The 17,969-nt window shown below is 34.9% G+C and overlaps 1 protein-coding gene across 1 annotated transcript; it reads left to right on the top strand.

The window, feature by feature from the left end:
• The first annotated feature begins 189 nt into the window (after positions 1-189).
• LOC149085803 (tRNA wybutosine-synthesizing protein 5-like) lies at positions 190-17,969 on the top strand. The gene is made up of 7 exons (XM_089232222.1): positions 190-310; positions 4,259-4,413; positions 7,526-7,595; positions 9,043-9,219; positions 13,123-13,210; positions 14,993-15,109; positions 17,500-17,969. Exons 1-7 carry the CDS (start codon positions 239-241, stop codon positions 17,742-17,744), a joined length of 924 nt encoding a protein of 307 aa, XP_089088348.1. The 5' UTR covers positions 190-238; the 3' UTR covers positions 17,745-17,969.

Below are 17,969 nucleotides of genomic sequence, written 5' to 3'. Positions count from 1 at the left end.
TACTTCTCTGTTCAATTCCTTACAAATATATGTATAAAAAGATTTGAAAGAAAATAAATTGAGCTATGAATGAAATTTTGTTCGAAATTAAATTATTTTTTTGAATTTTACCTCATTGATATAGTTTGTAATTAATTAAAATATGAAGTTATTTTTTGTTCTTGTAGCTCTCTAACTTGATCTGAAACATCTTGTTTGTAAACAAAGCCGGTCCATTCAGGGATCTTGCCTTCACAGCATGAGGAAATACGATGTTGAGCTCGTTGTAAATGAAAGTTATCAATATTTCTTTGAGAAATTATACGAAAAGGTGTCTTTTAACTTTTCCCTAGCTACGAAATACACTGTATTTTAATTATGTTTTATTATAATGCATTATATGATTTCGTGTTGTATTTGTGAGGGTAAATGTGATGAATTGGTTATTACGTGTAATCGCCAGTCGTTTCTGTGAGTTTGATGAAATTTATCACTTTTACCGGTGATGATGCATAATCACCGGTAATACCCAAACTTCGTTGGTAAATTTGATGGATAATTAAAAATTATCACTTTTACCGGTGATTGTGATCCAAGGAAGCATTGGTAAACATGATTAATGCTAAAAAGAAACAACTTGAGAATCTCGCGATAGAGGTGGAACTTCTAGGTTTGACATGAATAGATTCACCTCAATTAAATTTTTATTTTAATTTAAAATTGATATATTATTTAGTAATACTGATGTTGTTGACCCTTTATTTTTCTTAAACTTGACCAACTTTATGTAATTGACCCCTTAAACTCAAAAGCCCCGTTTACATGTGCAAATATTGCGGTAACATTCTGGGTGATGACTTTTTTCCTTCGTAAGGAAAGAAATGGAGATCAGTCATTGGTTTGAAGCAGGTTTCTAACAAGCTTTTTCTATTTCTCATGTGAATGTGGCTAAAGACACTATTTGCCCCGTAGAATTCTAATGAGTTTGGCATCATATTGAACCTGCTGTAAATCCTATGTGTGGCAGATGTGTTTACTAAAAATTTCTGGCGATAATTGTGGTTGGCTCTAAATCAGAGGGGGCGGGGCTTTAAGTACAAGAGGGAAAAGTGAGAAGAAAAAGAAAAAAGTGAAGCGTTCTGGGTGTATTCTGCACTACGACAGTGCAGCCAATTAGGAGCTGACACTGTGATGCCACAAAAGGTCTGTTTGCATGCGAAATATACTCTCGTGTGACCAGGGGATGCGGCGTCACTGTGGGTAGGGAAAGGTAATAAATTGTCTTTGTCCTTTCACAAACCTTCTGAACCAATCCCTTCCCCACCCAGCTTTATTTTCTTACACGTCCGAATGTCTATTGACACTGCCACCATCACCCATTTGTTTCTCAGACTTCATCACACAGTTATTCTACGCAACAAGTTTTTGAGGAGGGGGAAAAAAATTCACTTTTTTGTGTATGATGAATTTCCTTCCCCTCACAAAAAGTCACTCCCCTGGCAAAAGAAGTTTCACTTCAAAAACGATCACTTTTAACAGCAATTATGCATAATACATAAGCGCCGTCTTTAAATTTTATACTGTAAATGTTAAAAAATATCACTTTTACTGGTGATTATACATGATACCCATGCACATACCTATTGAGTAATATTCAAGTTATAGAGTGTTAAGGGAGGTAAGAATATAGTGCAAGCCACTTAACCAGTGAACTGTTCAATTAATTTTTCCGAGCGTTACCCGCAGTGCCCACTTTTCTTTGAAGATGCGCACGCTTTTCCCCTTTTCTTGGAAGTTTGAAATATTAAAATATTTTTTTTATAGAATGTTTTTTTATAGCTCGAATGTGTCCAGACATAATATGACACCCCAAAAATGGGGAGGGGCGGTCATAACGTCCTCTGACTGAAAGAAATGCTGTTGATGGATTTATGTGGAACCATAGTAGTTGAACCTTTGCTAAAAGACATATGAGTAATAAAACAGGTGCATCTTCACAAGGGAGTTGGAAATTGAAACAAAAGCAATGGGGATACAGCTTTGCAAAACATGACAAAGATAATAGTAATAATAATCTCAGACCTTGAAATATAATTGTCAACTCGATCTAGTGATGAGATAATGAAGTAGAAGGATGGCTGTACAGAGATGGCAACACATGTATGACAAATTATTTATTCATATCTAGGTGAAAAAAACTGAAAAGTCTGCGTGTTGGCAAATGCGTCGTAAGCAACACCATTACGTATATCAGCTATGGCAAATGCCGTCTTAACCACTTGACTATTGAAAAAGACCGAAAAAAAGTCTGCGTGTCTGCAAATGCCGTCGTAGGCACCAACATTACGTATGACAGCGACGGCAAACCCCCTCGTAACCACTTGACTGGTTAAGTGATCTAGAACTGTGCCCCACGTCACTTAATTGATTTGTAAATGTGCCCCGGGTCACTTAAGGAATCTGGTTATGTGCTCTCTACTTAATTTTTACGAAATTAAGTTTGATATTGTGGGCCACATCAGATGACTCTGAGGGCCACAGGTTCAGCATGTATAGTTTAATAGGACTGATAGTACCATTGTATTTTATTTTGTTAAATACAGTGAAACACCTCACTGCAACGATACTTAATCTTGTTTGGAACTGTCTATAGTTTAATGTTAAACTCCTGTTGATGCAATGATATCCTCTCGATAAATCCCCACCCTAACGATATTTTTTCAACGATTTCTGAAACAACTGTAACAATACTTTTTTATATTTTGCTAAAAGATTGTTTTGAATTTAATTTTAACTTTGTCACTTGTTTTCCTTTTTCTGAAGGCATCTGATATAACATCAATATTTTGCACTAAACGATCACTGAAAGCTAAAGGAAGTTATTGGTATTGCTACTTTCTGTGTAAGATACAAAAGTGCAATGCTGTAAACTTTTTTACATGGGCAATGCATCTAAGTGAATTTTATTAATAAACTAATCAATTACAATTTTTTTTACGGCAAATAAATACATGAAAGTGTGCATTTTCTGGTGGTACTAATAATGCTGATGTAGAAAAGATGACAACAGCAGCATAAATTTGATAACACTGAAGGATTAATGTTGCCTCTCAATGTAATAATAACCCCTCTAATAAATACAACATTTTTTCTTGGTGTCCGCAGAATATTTTTATATCAAGCTTTCTCCATATGTTAAATGTTCCTGCACAAAATCAATTTAATATGCAGAAACATTGCAATTCAGCTTGAAAAACAATCAATGAAATTGCAGAAACTAGACATTTGCTTTGTGATAAGCCTTCTTCATATATTGCTCTATCAGTTACTTTTACCTCATTTTTAAGAAAGAAAAAATGAGCTGAGTAGTTTTCTCTTAGACAAAACTAAAGAATAACAGTTTTTTTAAGCATTTGAAACTGTATCGTATAAAATTCAATGCAATTCTAGAATGTACTAAAGAACAATTATTAGGAATAAGGTAAGTCCATGGTTTCCATTTGATTCTGGTAAGAATTTTAATTAAAAAAAAAATTAGTGAATTTTTTGTTTGGTTTTAACTTAATAAGATAAGAAACAATACTCTAAAAATAAGAGCTCAAATAATGGAAAAATTATAAAGCCATATTTTCACATTTTTTTTAGGTCAGAAAAATCCAAGTCCGATGATCACAATTTCCCATACTTTTCTCAATCAAATATAGTCAGCCAAATCATAATGGAGGAACAATTTCATGCATAGCTTTTCATGTGTATATATTTTTTACAAAAAAGGTCTTAGTAAACATTAACCTTAGTTGTAAGGACAAAAATTTTAGGAATCTTCGACAGTGTTATAACTGAGCTTGACTGTATACTCTATAGTAAATTACTTGTTGCTTAACGTGGGGGACAAATCTTAAAATGCTCAACTACTTGAAAATTTAGTTGACTATTAAATTACTTAACTCCTCGTGTAAATGGGCCTTTACTCTAGAATTTGAATACAATATCATCTATAACAGGATATTACTTTTTCGAGTTCCTTGTGTCGAGAAGGCCAGAGTCCCATTGATTACAATGAATAATATTCAATATATGCTGTAATAAAAAATAACGAGCCGATTGTTTTATTATCCATGCTCACAGATCCTTTTCGTTGAGCTGAAATTGTGCCAATGAGTCTTGTTTTTGTTAATCTGCTATATTTTAGGCAATATAAATAAAAAGACTTCACACACAAAACTTTTGCTTATCTGTGCTGAATAATCTTTTATTTTGCTCATTATTTTGCATGCAGCGTGTACCAGTTGTGTTGCGAGGCATAGACATAGGCATATGTGTTGAAAAATGGAGTCAGGAATATCTTTCCAAAGTTTTAGGAGAAGAAGAAGTTAAAATTCATGTATCTAGTTTTCCACTCATGGATTTCGTCAACAAGAACTTCGCCTATAAGTAAGTTTCTCATATTTTATTTTCTCACATTTTTATTTTTTACAAACTTTTTTTTCTTGGTGGACTGAGTATGTGTCAGTAATGCTTTGAGAAAGCAATGTAAGATAATTATCAGAGGCGCATTTATGGTTTTATGCCTGTTGACTATAAACAAATTTTGCCGCACTTCTCCCGTTCTGGTCTAATTTTCTTCACTACTGTTTCCTTGAATTCGCCACCCTGTGCTATAACTTGCTTGGCCTCCCCCTCCCAATCCTGCAAGTACACCTGTGTCTCTAAGTCACTTTTTTGGTCACTCTTGCACTCACTCTCTCTAAATCACATCACTGTTATAATCATACATATGCTCACACACTGTTTTGGTAACTCACATACTTACATACTTTTACATGCTCTAGGTCAGTCTTTTGGTCACTCACTGACATGGTTCCTTGCTTTCTACATCATTCTTTTTGATCATTTACACTTTCACTATGTGTTCTAGATCACTCTCTTAGTCATTCACATGCTTTCTAACATTCTAGATCACTCACTTATCTGGTCCCTTGCTGTGTAGGTCACTCTTTTGCTCACTCACTGGCCTAATCCCTTACTTCGTGCAGAGGCTTATTTATTTAGGGTTATACAAATTCTGCTGCCTTTCTCCCATTCTACTAATTTTCTCGGCGACACATTTTATCAAATTTGCCACCCTGGGGGGCTGTAACCCACTAAACCTCCCTCTCCCATAAATATGCCACTGATAACTATAAGTAACTGCAGTGATACCTTGGCTTATAAATTTTTTGTCTAACAAAGATTTTACACGTTTTTCTGCCTTGGCTAATGAATTCGGCTGACAAACATTCTAGTTGATATGGATGCATGAGCTCTCATAAAGCAGCAGTGTTGTGAACTAAATTTTCATGCCAATCAAAACAAATCCAATGAGTAACTGTCACTTGAATGAGATTAATTTATCTCCACCTCAGAATCGCTTTCCGGATACACCTCTCTTTCAGAAAGATTTTGAGCCATTTCATGTGAAATGAATCATTGAGTTTAGAGAAAATACATTTAAAAAGAAAAAAAAACAAGTCTGTCAGATTTGTGAATGGTTTCAATGGATATGGTAAAACTCTTAACACCAAACTGAACAGTTTGGACATTCTAGGAACTTATAAAAGATAATTTTGATACAGTAATAATAGATCTAATAATATATAATCTTTTTCATCTGCGTGTGTGTTTGAGAGAAATGCTCTAAGTTATATCAAATAGCACACACTTTTTTTTCACAATGGCTTATGAACCCAATTGCATACAGTACATAGTGTAAAATGAAAAGGATGTTCAGTTTTTAATCTTCCTTCATGCAATTGTGAAGTTTTTTTTTAATCTTAGGCGTTGGCCAATATTTGAATTCTTTGTAATGCTTCTTCAGGGTTTGTACAGGTCAGGAAAAAATTGCTGTACTAAAAAATCAAGAAATCGCATAAAAAGCTCATTTTTGTTCTAAAACCTGGAAATTTCTGACAACAGACCCGAGGAATCGTCATGATTATCATCTGGTCGAAAGCCACAATATAATATGGAGAAAATTTCCCTTGAAAAGTGACATTGAAAGTGTTAATTCCAATTTGATGAACATTATAAATATAAATAATCCATAAATCTCGCTATAGGATGCCAAAAAAAACCTATAAACTGAGAAACTGCTGAGTTAAACAGATTTCGTGTCTGTGTGGAAGAGCATATTGCTGCTACCTTAACGTAACTCCAAATTGTTTCTCAAAACTTATAAACTAAACTCCACAATCATAGAAGTCTATGCATAAAAAGTGCATATCAGGAAAGCTCAGTTGCAATAACTTCGTAAGTTGATTTCATAGAGTAACACTAGATGAAACATGCGTATATCATAATTTCCACGTGGGTAGTTTTTATTTGAAAATAATGAATGGTAAGAAAAACTGTTTTGAATGTAGAAAGGGCGGATAGAAATCTTAATTTTCAATAACAATTGAAGCAGCCAAAAATGACCAGTATAAAGTGAAGTGTCCCCTTTGCAGAAAAATGTTCAGTTTGAGCAACATGGACACACAAGCTATTCAGAGCCGTGACAAGCATGTGAAATCCGAGGAATTTTGTAAACCACCCCCAACTACTAAACTTTTCGGCTCTAATGCAAGTGCAGAGCAAATGCAAAGAATTGTAATGAAACGAAACTGATTACATCTTTGACTGATTATGTCGTGAAGGAAACAACAATGAGGGCTTAAATCTTGTGGACATTGAAATTAGTGATATCCCACTCTACCTATAATGGATTCAAGGATGTTGGAGAAATTTTTAAGGCGTTTCCAGACAGTGATATTGGAGAAAAGCGAAATCTTACATTTCTTGATTTTGTTTCATTTTTTTCATCAGGTGTATTTGAAAACATAAATGCATGTCCAAAATAATGTAACAATCTACAACAGGGCTAAACAAATAGCAAAAAAATCTAGGTGGCAGAACAATTTTTTTACCCAAAGGAAAAAGGTCCAAAATAATGATTCTTTTAATTTTCTCAGGGCGTAGTTGGCAGATATGCTGCTATAAATTCTAAGCATTCTGTGCTGCTCTGTCTGCAATTTAGTAATTACACAGAAAACAATTTTGGACGTGAATACCAATTTTCTAGTTGCTATGGTGACTTGGCACCTGGGATTTGTCTAGCCCTTGATCTACAATTACGATAATGATCGTAATTAATTTTTATGTTTTATATGAGAGGTTTTAATTTTATGAAAGTTACTGAAATTTCGGGCAGTTCCCAGAACAGGTTTCTATGGAAATCTATGGAAAATCATATATTGGCTAATGAAGATTTTGGTTAATGAAGGTAATTCTGGAATGAATTAACTTTGTTCACTGAGGCATTACATACTCTCTTGCAGCACTGCTGTCATTATTGGGAAGCCAAGCTATGTCAATTTTTTTTGTGTGCAGGAGCATTTGACACCGAGATCACACATCAATGGATTGAATTAATCATTAGCAATTTTGATGAGGGGTCAACTCTTTAAAAAAAAAATTAAAAATTCTGATGTATTATTAGTTAGTAATTTATTTTGTATTTTTTATGAAGGTCGCTGCCTTTCAAGGAGTTTTTAAAGCGAGCTGCTGAATCAGAACATGAGGAATTCTTTTTTGATAGAGTACGTTTTTTGTTATATATAATATTTTTATTGTTATATATATCTTTTAAGAGAGAATTGTGTCTGCAAATGTGGATGATATACTGTAAAACTTCGATAAGTCGTCACTCAAGTTATCCAGAAATTATGACGGTTTAAGCAGAGTGATGACTTAAATGGAGTGCCGTCAGTTTCAATGTTTATAAATTTAAAATAATACACCATTTATCAAAATATGAATTAAAACTACAATATTAATAAAATTTATTGTTATTTAGATAATAAAAGACATGAAACAAATTTTTGAACTTTTAAAGCATTTAGTATTCAACTCACTGAATTATAGTTACACCGGTAAATTGACTATTTATACCAGTATTTTTTTTTAATTTACACTTATCAGAGCAAATGTTAGAATAGTTAGCATTTCTCTAGAACACAGTTTAATGCACATAAGTTTTATATGAGCATGACACATTTAATTTCAGTGATTTGAAATTTTATAAGTAGTTCATGGTACAAATACGTAGTAATTTCGAACACGGACAAATTCTTCGGACTTCTGTTGCCGCCTGGCAGTCCAGTGGTTAGGGAGCTAGCTTATGGCTGTGTAGGCCTGGGTTTGAATTCCGGTTCGGGCATGGATGTTTACTAACACACTAACAAATTCCCTGGACAGATCGTAAAAATCTCTTGTGAATACGTGATGACCACGTTATTTAAAAAAAAAAATAATTTTGACTTGAGGGGTCCCTGGGCAGGGCAAAACATACATTAGAGAGCCTTCTCAACTGGAAAAAAATATCTGGTTTATCAACAAAGATATTTTGTTTAAATTGAAGCCCTACATTTTTTAATGGGCCCCCCCCCCCATGCAAGAATTATGTCTAGCTCAAACAGTCCCCCAAACGTTTCAAGAACTTGTCCTTTTAATCTGAAAATAAACTTCCTCAACACCACTATTTTTGTTTGAGCTGTTCCGTTTCGGTATGTAATGCTTTTATGGTCACTTTCGGATATATAACAGTATTGTATCAAGCTTTTTTTTCAAAGGAACCCATAGAAATTATCCATTCCTCTCTCTCTCTCAAACTTTTCCGTAGTGACAAGTTAACCAAAATTAGCAACGACTAACCGAGGGTTTAATAACATTGTTATCTATGGAAGCCAGACCAAACCGAACTAAAATGATGACTTAACCGGAGTGACAACTTACCCTTAGGTTTTACTGTATTCAGATGGAATCATGGGCGGAGATGCAGGGGGGGGGGGAAACATGCATCAAAGTTAAAAAGTTAAAGCCAACTGATCTAATGTATTTGAATATATATGAATTGACATCATCATCATGCCCCCAGACTTTCAAGTCTATCTCTGCCTATGGATGGAATGTGTTCTGAACTTTTACTATAATTATTTTCATTTCCTTGTTTACTTTTATTAACTCACTCAAGCTATTTTTCCTTAGACAGAATATTACTATCTGAGATCGCTCGGAAAAAACCCTAGAAAAGATGTTGCTGATATAAGACAACAGTTTCCCAAACTCGCAGAAGATGTCAATTTCCCACCTGAAATTCCTGAGGTATTTTCCACTGTCTTCAGGATAGCATCGGCTGGGATTTCACTATGGACTCACTATGATGTAAGATGTTTCAAATGATATTGAATAAAATTATAAATGACTATTACTGAGAAGGTTATAATTTATACGTATGAGAGTGAATCAAAAGTGTGAAGGACAATTCCAAATAACCTTTATTTTAACTGAAGATTAAATGCCAATGACACTTCTTGGCATAGTCCTTGAGTATGGCAATGCACTTTTCACGTGGTTTGATGATAACATGCAAGTTTTTTCATCCCTACTACTGAAAGAAAAAAAATTATATAATTACGATTTTTTTGTGATTTTTCTGCCTCTGCTAACAAATACAGATTTGGCTAATGAACGCTTTAGTTGATACGGATACACACACTAACATAAAATAGCAAGGACGTGAGCTGAATTTAGCACCAATTGTCATTAGAATTACCGTCACTTGAGTCCAATTGACTCATGGTGTGGACATTTTACACGCTTATTTTTTCCATCTGCACGTATCATACGCAAAAAAAGCTGACCAAATCACAAATGGATGGAGGACACCTACACAACTGGGCCATATCAACACCGTCTTTAATAGTCTGAACTCTGTGTTGGCAGTGCTGTCTTAAGACATGGGCCCACCTGGGCCTCACAAAAATGAAATCTGGTTAATTTTCAAGAATTTGCGTGGTGGTGGGCCTAAGAAAAATCACTTGGCCTGGGGGCCCCCATGATGCTCTTAAGATAGCCCTGGGTGTTGGTTTGTCCATAGTGTAAAATAAAAAAGATCTTCACTATCTCATCTTCCTGTAAATTCTCATTTAACCAATTTTGAAGCTGTTCATTTTAGCCTTTGGTCAGTTTGTCTTTTTTACAGTGCTTTTTTGGCTAACGAAAGTTTCGGCTTATGAATGATTCCTGAATGAATTATCTTTGTTAGTTGAGGTATCACTGTACTATTATCAGACAGTGCCAGATATATACAGGATGCAAGGGAGAGATGTTAAAGCAGTCCAAAACTTAGCTATTGAACAGAGTGTGTAATTCTATCAATAGAGCTTGATACATATACAGTAAAACTTGGTTATAACGATAACAGCATTAAAGATTTCTTCAAAATTTTATTTTATAACAGAGGTGTCATTATGACCAAGGTCGATGTTTCCCCAAAACATTTCTAATATCAAAAATATGCTCAGATGTAATCAAATACAAGAATGAAGTTGTTTAAATATGATTAAAAATATAATAAAAGTAGAAAAATATAGAAAAAAGAATATAAAAATAGAATATAATATGGGAAATTCGGATCACATAATCATGGGACATATCTTATTCTCCCTAAAAATGTTGCTAATTTTTGACAAAATTGCCAATTGTCTAAGAATATAAATAATCCTTGGTTGGAAATAAAGTGCTACGGGGAAAAATATGGGAGTATTTTTGTATTTGTGATCATTTTATTATGACAATTTATAAATCAGGCAAATTATCTTCATCTCTGATTGTAGTATTTAAATTAAAGCAAGTTTCGTTGAAGAAACTGGACATTCCTAAAAAAATTCCAAAGAGACAAAAAATATGTCGTTATATCCGAGGTTGCTACATTTTCATTGATGTTATAAGCAAGGTTCATTAACGTTATTCTCTATGGGAATCAGACCGGCTGCCCATTATGGACATCATAGACAAGGTGCCTTTGTAACTGAGTTTGACTGTATAGTAGTTATATACATAGCTCATCTATCTCATAATTGTAGAGACTGTGATTAATTATAATAAACTTTGAAAAATTCTTTAACACTAGAAGGATAGACATTTTGTTCTGCCTAGGACAGATACTGGACCGGAGGTTGATTTTCACTATAAAATCTCGATTTTTTCGAGTTTTTTTTGTGTAGATATGAGTGTAGGTAAACCAAATAGTATATAAAACTACTCTGTTTTCCAAATAAACTTTAAAATTAAATTTTATTGTTAACCTTTTCATTCCAGATGCACACATGTGTACCTATATATTGGTGGTTTTTAATGATTCTTTTTTCAAGTTAAGAGTTGAGATATGCATAATCATTTGATCATTTTTGTCGCACCACGATCATTTTCTTCACACAAGGGCTAATTGGACCGGGACCTACAATTTATAGTTGATTCCGAATGGCAGGCTTGTTTTTATACTCATCGGTTGGTGTGTCTCTCTGTGGTAGCAATTTTTTCTGCAGCCATGTTGCAGTTTCTGTTGTAACCCTGTGCCAGGAAAGTTTTCTGACAAGGACGAACCGGGTATCGAACTCGCGACACCTCTAAACATCCTTTGGTACTTCAGGCGAGTATCTTATCGACCTGGGCTACCTTGCCCCGAGGTATGCGTAAGGGTACCCAACTAATAAAAATGAATCAATTTTTTTTCTTTCCAAAGGCCATTTTGACAGACAATAAATACAAATCAGTCAAAAAGAAATTAAAATGGCCAGTTTTGGCTTAAGGTTTGAATTGAATGTGAGGTTAGGGGTCATTTAAATATTACGTTAGCATCAAGGGGGAGGGGTTTGGATTTGCTGACTTTTGATGACGAGGGGGGTTCGAAGGTTGCTTTCGTCATCAACCACCCCTTTTTGAAGATATGAAATATTCTAAGCTGCTGACGAAATTTTGCTGACGGGGGGGGGGGGGGTCAAAAATGGCTGAAAATATGCTTACGTAATACTTGAATGGCCCCTTAGAATATTCTCGTTCTTTGAGAATTATTCTAACCTCTGTTAGAATATTCTCGAAGAATGAGAATATTCTGAGAATGTTTTCCTGTGGTGTAAAAATTGGAAAATAATCGAGAATATTCATTTCTTTTTTAAATAATTAAAAAAACTAATTTTGTTATGTTTTATGAAATATAACCCAGTTTTCATTGCCGGAAACATTTAAAACAAAACAATTTTTGGCATAATCACCTCATAATGACAACTTTTGGTTTGTGAGAGGGTTCAAAAGTTTTTTGTTTGTTATTAAGATTTTGAAAACCTGGCCTATACAACAATACAGTTATTCAATCATTACACTTCACTCACAGTTGGAAAAACTGATGGCAGATGGTGGCACTACACATAAGCATTACACAGAAACAAACTTCACAACATGCACATTTGTTAGAAGTTCACAATTCGTTAGAAGTTCCACAGATCTATTATTATTATACATACCAAGGTAGTATTATTCTGCTTCAGTACGTCAGCAAGTATTAGTGGAGAAAAACAATCATCTCGTGCTCAAATTTCCATTTGCTCTCAAGATTCAATGATTTGCATCCCTACGTTTTCGGCCATATTAGTATTTTTATTACATAATTAGTTGATCATTAATGATGCTTTCAATTAATAAATGAAGTGGGCATATCTATATTAGTGGAAATTCGATGCCACGATTCAACGAAATATTTGCTGTGCTTGTGAAAGTACCTATAACGTTACCATTTAAATTGACCAGTGATGGTCCTAGGTATAACTAAAAATATCTTGGACAATTTTTTTTTAAATTTATAATAGTTGGACAGCGTAATGCTTAAGCATTTTTAGGAAAAATCGTGAAATTTCAACATTCTAAACAATCTGGTTCATCATTTGAAAATCAAGAGAGAAGATTGAAAACAGTCAAAATGACCGGTGTGGTCCTTCTAGTGTTAAGGAAAATTAACATAGAATAAAGGATTGAAATAAAAGTTGTGTTAGGTGTCACTTTTGATTTAAAAATGCTCTCACAGCAACAATACACGAATTGATTTGATTCTTTGCAGAGGAAAACAAGAAAAATCTGTTGAGAGTTAGCCTTTGTGTGTACGAAATGACAATGATGGGGCAGAAAATGACTATGACTACTGTCTTGAATGTTTTTTGTTCACTAAAGCAGTTAATTTTAGCGAGGCAATATATTAAATTTTGATTTAAAAAAATTATTCTTCTACTACAGATAATGGATAATTTTCTCATTCAAGTCCAAGGAAGGAAGAGAGCTGTACTGTTTCCACCTGAAGATGCCTTGAAGCTGTATCTCAATGGTAAGCAATAAATTTACTCAGCAGTGAAGCAAGTGATTAAGAATGTTGCTGTCTTACCTATTAATAATGGCAACTGATTGAAAGCACTTTCTAGTGATACTATGTGGGTTACATATAACAAAGTGCCAGAAGTAATTTGGGATAGGAATTACATTTCAGATCATGTCTTCTTCAGCTGAGAGAAGTATGGCTTCTTATGTAATTTAAACTGCTTCCACAATGAATAATTGATGAAAGCAGTACTCTGCTGAATTGCTTTTTTTTATTTGTGATACAGATGAAAAAAATAGGTAAATTTTTTTTGTCTCTGCTTGGGCACACAGTAAGGTATATTTCTGACTATTTGCACAGTTTAACAACAATAATTAAATTGAAGTTTGTCCAAACAAATCTCTTCTATCACAACCAGATGGTGCAACATTTATCCCAGGGGTGGCAAACCTTTTTCCAAGCTATGCAACAATTAAGACTATTTTTGATGCCTGTACAACTCTATAAACTTCAGTAGCATGCAGTACATCCCATTTAACAGGAACAGCATTTCCTTTCCTCCTGTAATATTATCTGGTTAATCCTCTTATTTTTGTAAAAATTTTCATTTTGTCATTCGTTTTAGTTTGAAATTGTTTTTATTTTTTGAGTCATAACTCAGTATAATCACAATGCAGATTGTGTATGTATATTGACAGAAGTTCACCTTACCTACACTATGTGCATAGACACTGGAACATGAGGGCTCAGGGTGCTTCCCCCCCCCCCCAATAAGCTTTGTGAGCCTGTCCTGCATTCAGGATATACAGTGGAACCTGTACAAACACAATGCCAAAATACAAATAGTATTCATTTCACAGACAATTTCTCTTTAATATATGTGCTAATCATCTAGGTGGAGTTAGATATGAAAAGGTTGGGGGGGAATGTGAAGATGATTATGCCAATTCATTTATATACCGGCTTTGCATTGACGCTGGAGAGAGGCATTGCACCCCATCCAGTATTTCTACCCATGGTTCTAATCAAAGCAATAACTATTGATGGGACTATCTTTTGATTCTGTTCAAGACAGGTTTCCATCTCACACAGTGTCTGTTTTAGACGGTTTCACTGTATAATACAATGCATGTCCTCCCCTCCATACGGACCTCTTTGAATAACTGCTCATATAGGAGGACATCCAGCAACTCTGCCCCCCCCCCCCCCGGGTAAGACAGCAGAAAGAACAAGACAGTTTTTTCTCAGCCAGATGCATCAAGGAAATAGACTTTTTCTGGATATTATACGAAGTCACAGTGTGCAAAATAAGAAAGGCAGGGTCATATCTCCAGTAGTGTATATGTTAGTGCACTTGATTAGTTTGCAAGAAGACCTGAATTCGATACCTGGTGGAGATAAAGTGACTTTTCTTTCCGAGTCCATCTTGGCATGATATCCAAAAAAAGTCTATTTGCTTAATATATTGGGCTGAGAAAAAGCCATTTCACTGAAGACTGTTATTGGTAAAAGAAAGATGAAAAATGGGACAGAATTTCGTCGATTAAGGGAATAGACTTTTTGGATTTTTGAAGAACACTTTCGCAGGTTGGTCACCCCTGGTTTTTCCTATCATTTTGGGGCATCTAAAGTCAGCACATATATATTTTTTTACATCTTGATGTTTAAAGTGTTTTGACAATTAAATTTAAATGATTTAAAAGCGGGAACTCACTGACATGTATTTTATTTTATGTCCAAAAAAAAAGTGGTGCAATGCTTTTATTTTGTATTCACTTGTGTTTCCATTAGGTGATAAGTCTGAAGTCCTAGATATTGATGATCCAGATCTCAACAAGTACCCAGAATTTCTGAATGTGTGTTGGTATGAAACTGTCTTACAACATGGAGATATTCTTTTCATTCCTGGTATGTTACCTGGAAGCTTGTCATAAAGGTTTTCAATATTGAAAAAATAATTTTGTCATTAATATTTGAAATAACTATAGCTGCCAAGTCTTCCGAATTTCCAATTCATCTCCTGGACTCCCGAAAAATTATAAACGTATTTCTAAAAATTAACAATTTTGGGGAAAACATTATTCCAGAATAATTTACCCAGGAAAAAAAAAAGACCTTTGTTTTTAATCTCTGAAATGACATCACAAGCATAATATAAATTGTTACCATTGCATCAAATAACAAAAAAGTTTTTCATTTTCGGAGAAAAGAATCTTTTCTAGCAAAAATGGAAAAAAAAATCTGCCTTTTGATACACGAAATTAGCAAGATGACTTGTATCCACCATATATCCCATTAAGTCTATGTGTCCTGTTTTTGGCATGATGGTAGTTTTTTTGTTGGCGTGATTTGATTTGAGAGTAGCAGTGATGGGTAATTTAATCTACTGGTTGGTGATGATTGGATATTTTTCAAAAATCTGTTTTATATTTATTTTTGTATGGAATTTTTTTTAAATCTGCTAAAATCTCCGTAATTAAAATTCTTCAAAGTTGGGAGCTATGAAATACTCTGTCTACAACTATGTGCATTTTCATATCCTCATTCAGCAGATGGAAAAGTCACATTGACTTCTGTAGTTTAACTGCATTGTCATGTTTGTAACTCTTGTCTAACTGGTAGGGATAACCACTGCCATTAATGTTCAAAAGATAAGGTCTAGTAATCCAAATTTTCCACTGATCCTTATCCCTGAAAGTTCAGATTAACAAAGTTTTCTACAGCACTTTACAATATTTGTGATAGTGATGATGCAGCTTTTTATTTTTTATCAAGTATGGTTTTAAACTTGATGGACCTTTATTGTAATGCACTCAAGTTAATTTAAATTTTGTTGTCAGGTTTTTAAAACCTGAAATCTCAAAATATATGAGTTTTTTCTCTGCCTTATTCCATGTAGTGCAAGATAGTTTGATCTCTGAGCCACAGTGTAAGACCCTGATAAAGAACTAGATGTTTATGTAGTATCCAAAACTAGTTAAAGTTCTATTTTGTATTCATTATTAATTACACTGAAGAGCCAAAAAAACTGGTAAACCTGCCTAATATCGTGTAGGGAGCCCGCAGAAGTGGCGCAACACGACGTGGCATGGACTTGACTAATGTCTGGAGGTAATTGACACCATGAATCCTGCAGGGCTGTCCATAATAAGAGGGGGGTGGAGATCTCTTCTGAACAGCACGTTGCAAGGCATCCCAGATATGTTCAAGTCTGGGGATTTAGGTGGCTAGCGGAAGTGTCTAAAGTCAGAAGAGTGTTCATGGAGCCACTTTGTAGCAATTCTGGACATGTGGGGTGCCGCATTGTCCTGCTGAAATTGTCCAAGTCTGTCAGAATGCACAATGGACATGAATGGGTGCAGGTGATCAGACAGGATGCTTACGTACCGGTCACCTGTCAGAGTCGTATCTAGACGTATCAGGGGTTCCATATCACGCCAACTGCACACGCCCCATACCATCACAGAGCCTCCACCAGCTTGAACAGTCCCCTGTTGACATGTAGGGTCCATGGATTCATGAGGTTGTCTCTATACCCGTACACGTCCATCACCTCGAAGCAATTGGAACAGAGACTTGTCAGACCAGGCAACGTGTTTCCAGTCCAATGTCTGCGTTGTCGGGCCCAGGCGAGGTGTAAAGCTTTGTGTCGGGCAGTCATCAAGGGTACACGAGTGGTCCTTCAGCTCCGAAAGCCCATATCGATGATGTTTCGCATGCTGACACTTGTTGATGGCCCAGCATTGAAATCTGCAGCAATTGCGGAAGGGTTGCACGTCTGTCACATTTAATGATTCTTGTCAGTCGTTGTTGCTCCCGTTCTTCCATGATCTTTTTCCGGCCGCAGCGATGTCATAGATTTAATTTTTTACCGGATTCCCGATATTTACAGTACACTCGTGAAATGGTCGTACGTGAAAATCCAAATTTCATTGCTACCTCGGAGATGCTATGTCCCATCTCTCGTGTGCAGACTATAACACCACGTTCAAACTCACTTAAATCTCTATAACCTGCCATTGTAGCAGCAGTAACTGATCTAACAACTATGCCAGACACTTGTTGTGTTATATAGGCATTGCCAACCGCAGCGCCGTACTCTGATTGGTTCTATATATCTTTATTGGCATACACATGCCTGTACCAGTTTTTTTATATTTGCCACACAAATATCACATGAAAAATGCTCAATTTCCAGGATAAAATTAACTACCAGACCTTATTGTGATTTTCTGAGATATTTTCACACACTTTAAAAATAAGCTCTGGTGATATGACTCTCTTTTTTTCATTTTTAGCTCTCTGGTTCCATAATATGAAGGCCCTTGAATTTGGAGTAGCTGTCAATATCTTTTGGAAAAACTTGGATGATGTTTTATATGACAAGAAAGATCCCTACGGTAATAAAGATCTCCTACCAGCACAGCAAGCCTTCAATGTTTTAGACAAAGCGCTATCGTCCATAGACAAATTACCAGAACCTTATAGGACATTTTACTGTCAGAGGCTTATAGCAAAAATTCAAAATTTTGGAAAAAAATAAATATATAATTTATCAATGTGATGTTATCAGTGTAAATAATATAATTTCTTATATTCAATTTACATTCAATACCAGAGTATCATTGCTTTGATAATTACTCTGGTATTGATTGCCCTAGAGAGAAATTATTCTGACCCAATTCAGTTGGTAATAAGTTGCACACTATGGCGACAGATCCGTAGACAGTAAGCCATAACGTTTGCTTCATAAAGGGCTAATCAACTG

This window comes from Pholcus phalangioides, unplaced genomic scaffold (genome assembly GCF_987345545.1).
Source record: "Pholcus phalangioides strain wild (caught in Gottingen) unplaced genomic scaffold, Ppha-v1.0 ptg000005l_1, whole genome shotgun sequence".
NCBI lineage: Eukaryota > Metazoa > Arthropoda > Arachnida > Araneae > Pholcidae > Pholcus > Pholcus phalangioides.
This window is presented reverse-complemented; position numbering and strand designations above follow the sequence as displayed.

Bases quoted from the DNA above. Each gene is read 5' to 3' on its own strand.
- LOC149085803 (XM_089232222.1), top strand. From the start codon at position 239: ATGAGGAAATACGATGTTGAGCTCGTTGTAAATGAAAGTTATCAATAT. The intron at 4,414-7,525 runs GTAAGTTTCTCA...TTTTTTATGAAG, and splicing joins AACAAGAACTTCGCCTATAA to GTCGCTGCCTTTCAAGGAGT. The intron at 13,211-14,992 runs GTAAGCAATAAA...TGTTTCCATTAG, and splicing joins CTTGAAGCTGTATCTCAATG to GTGATAAGTCTGAAGTCCTA.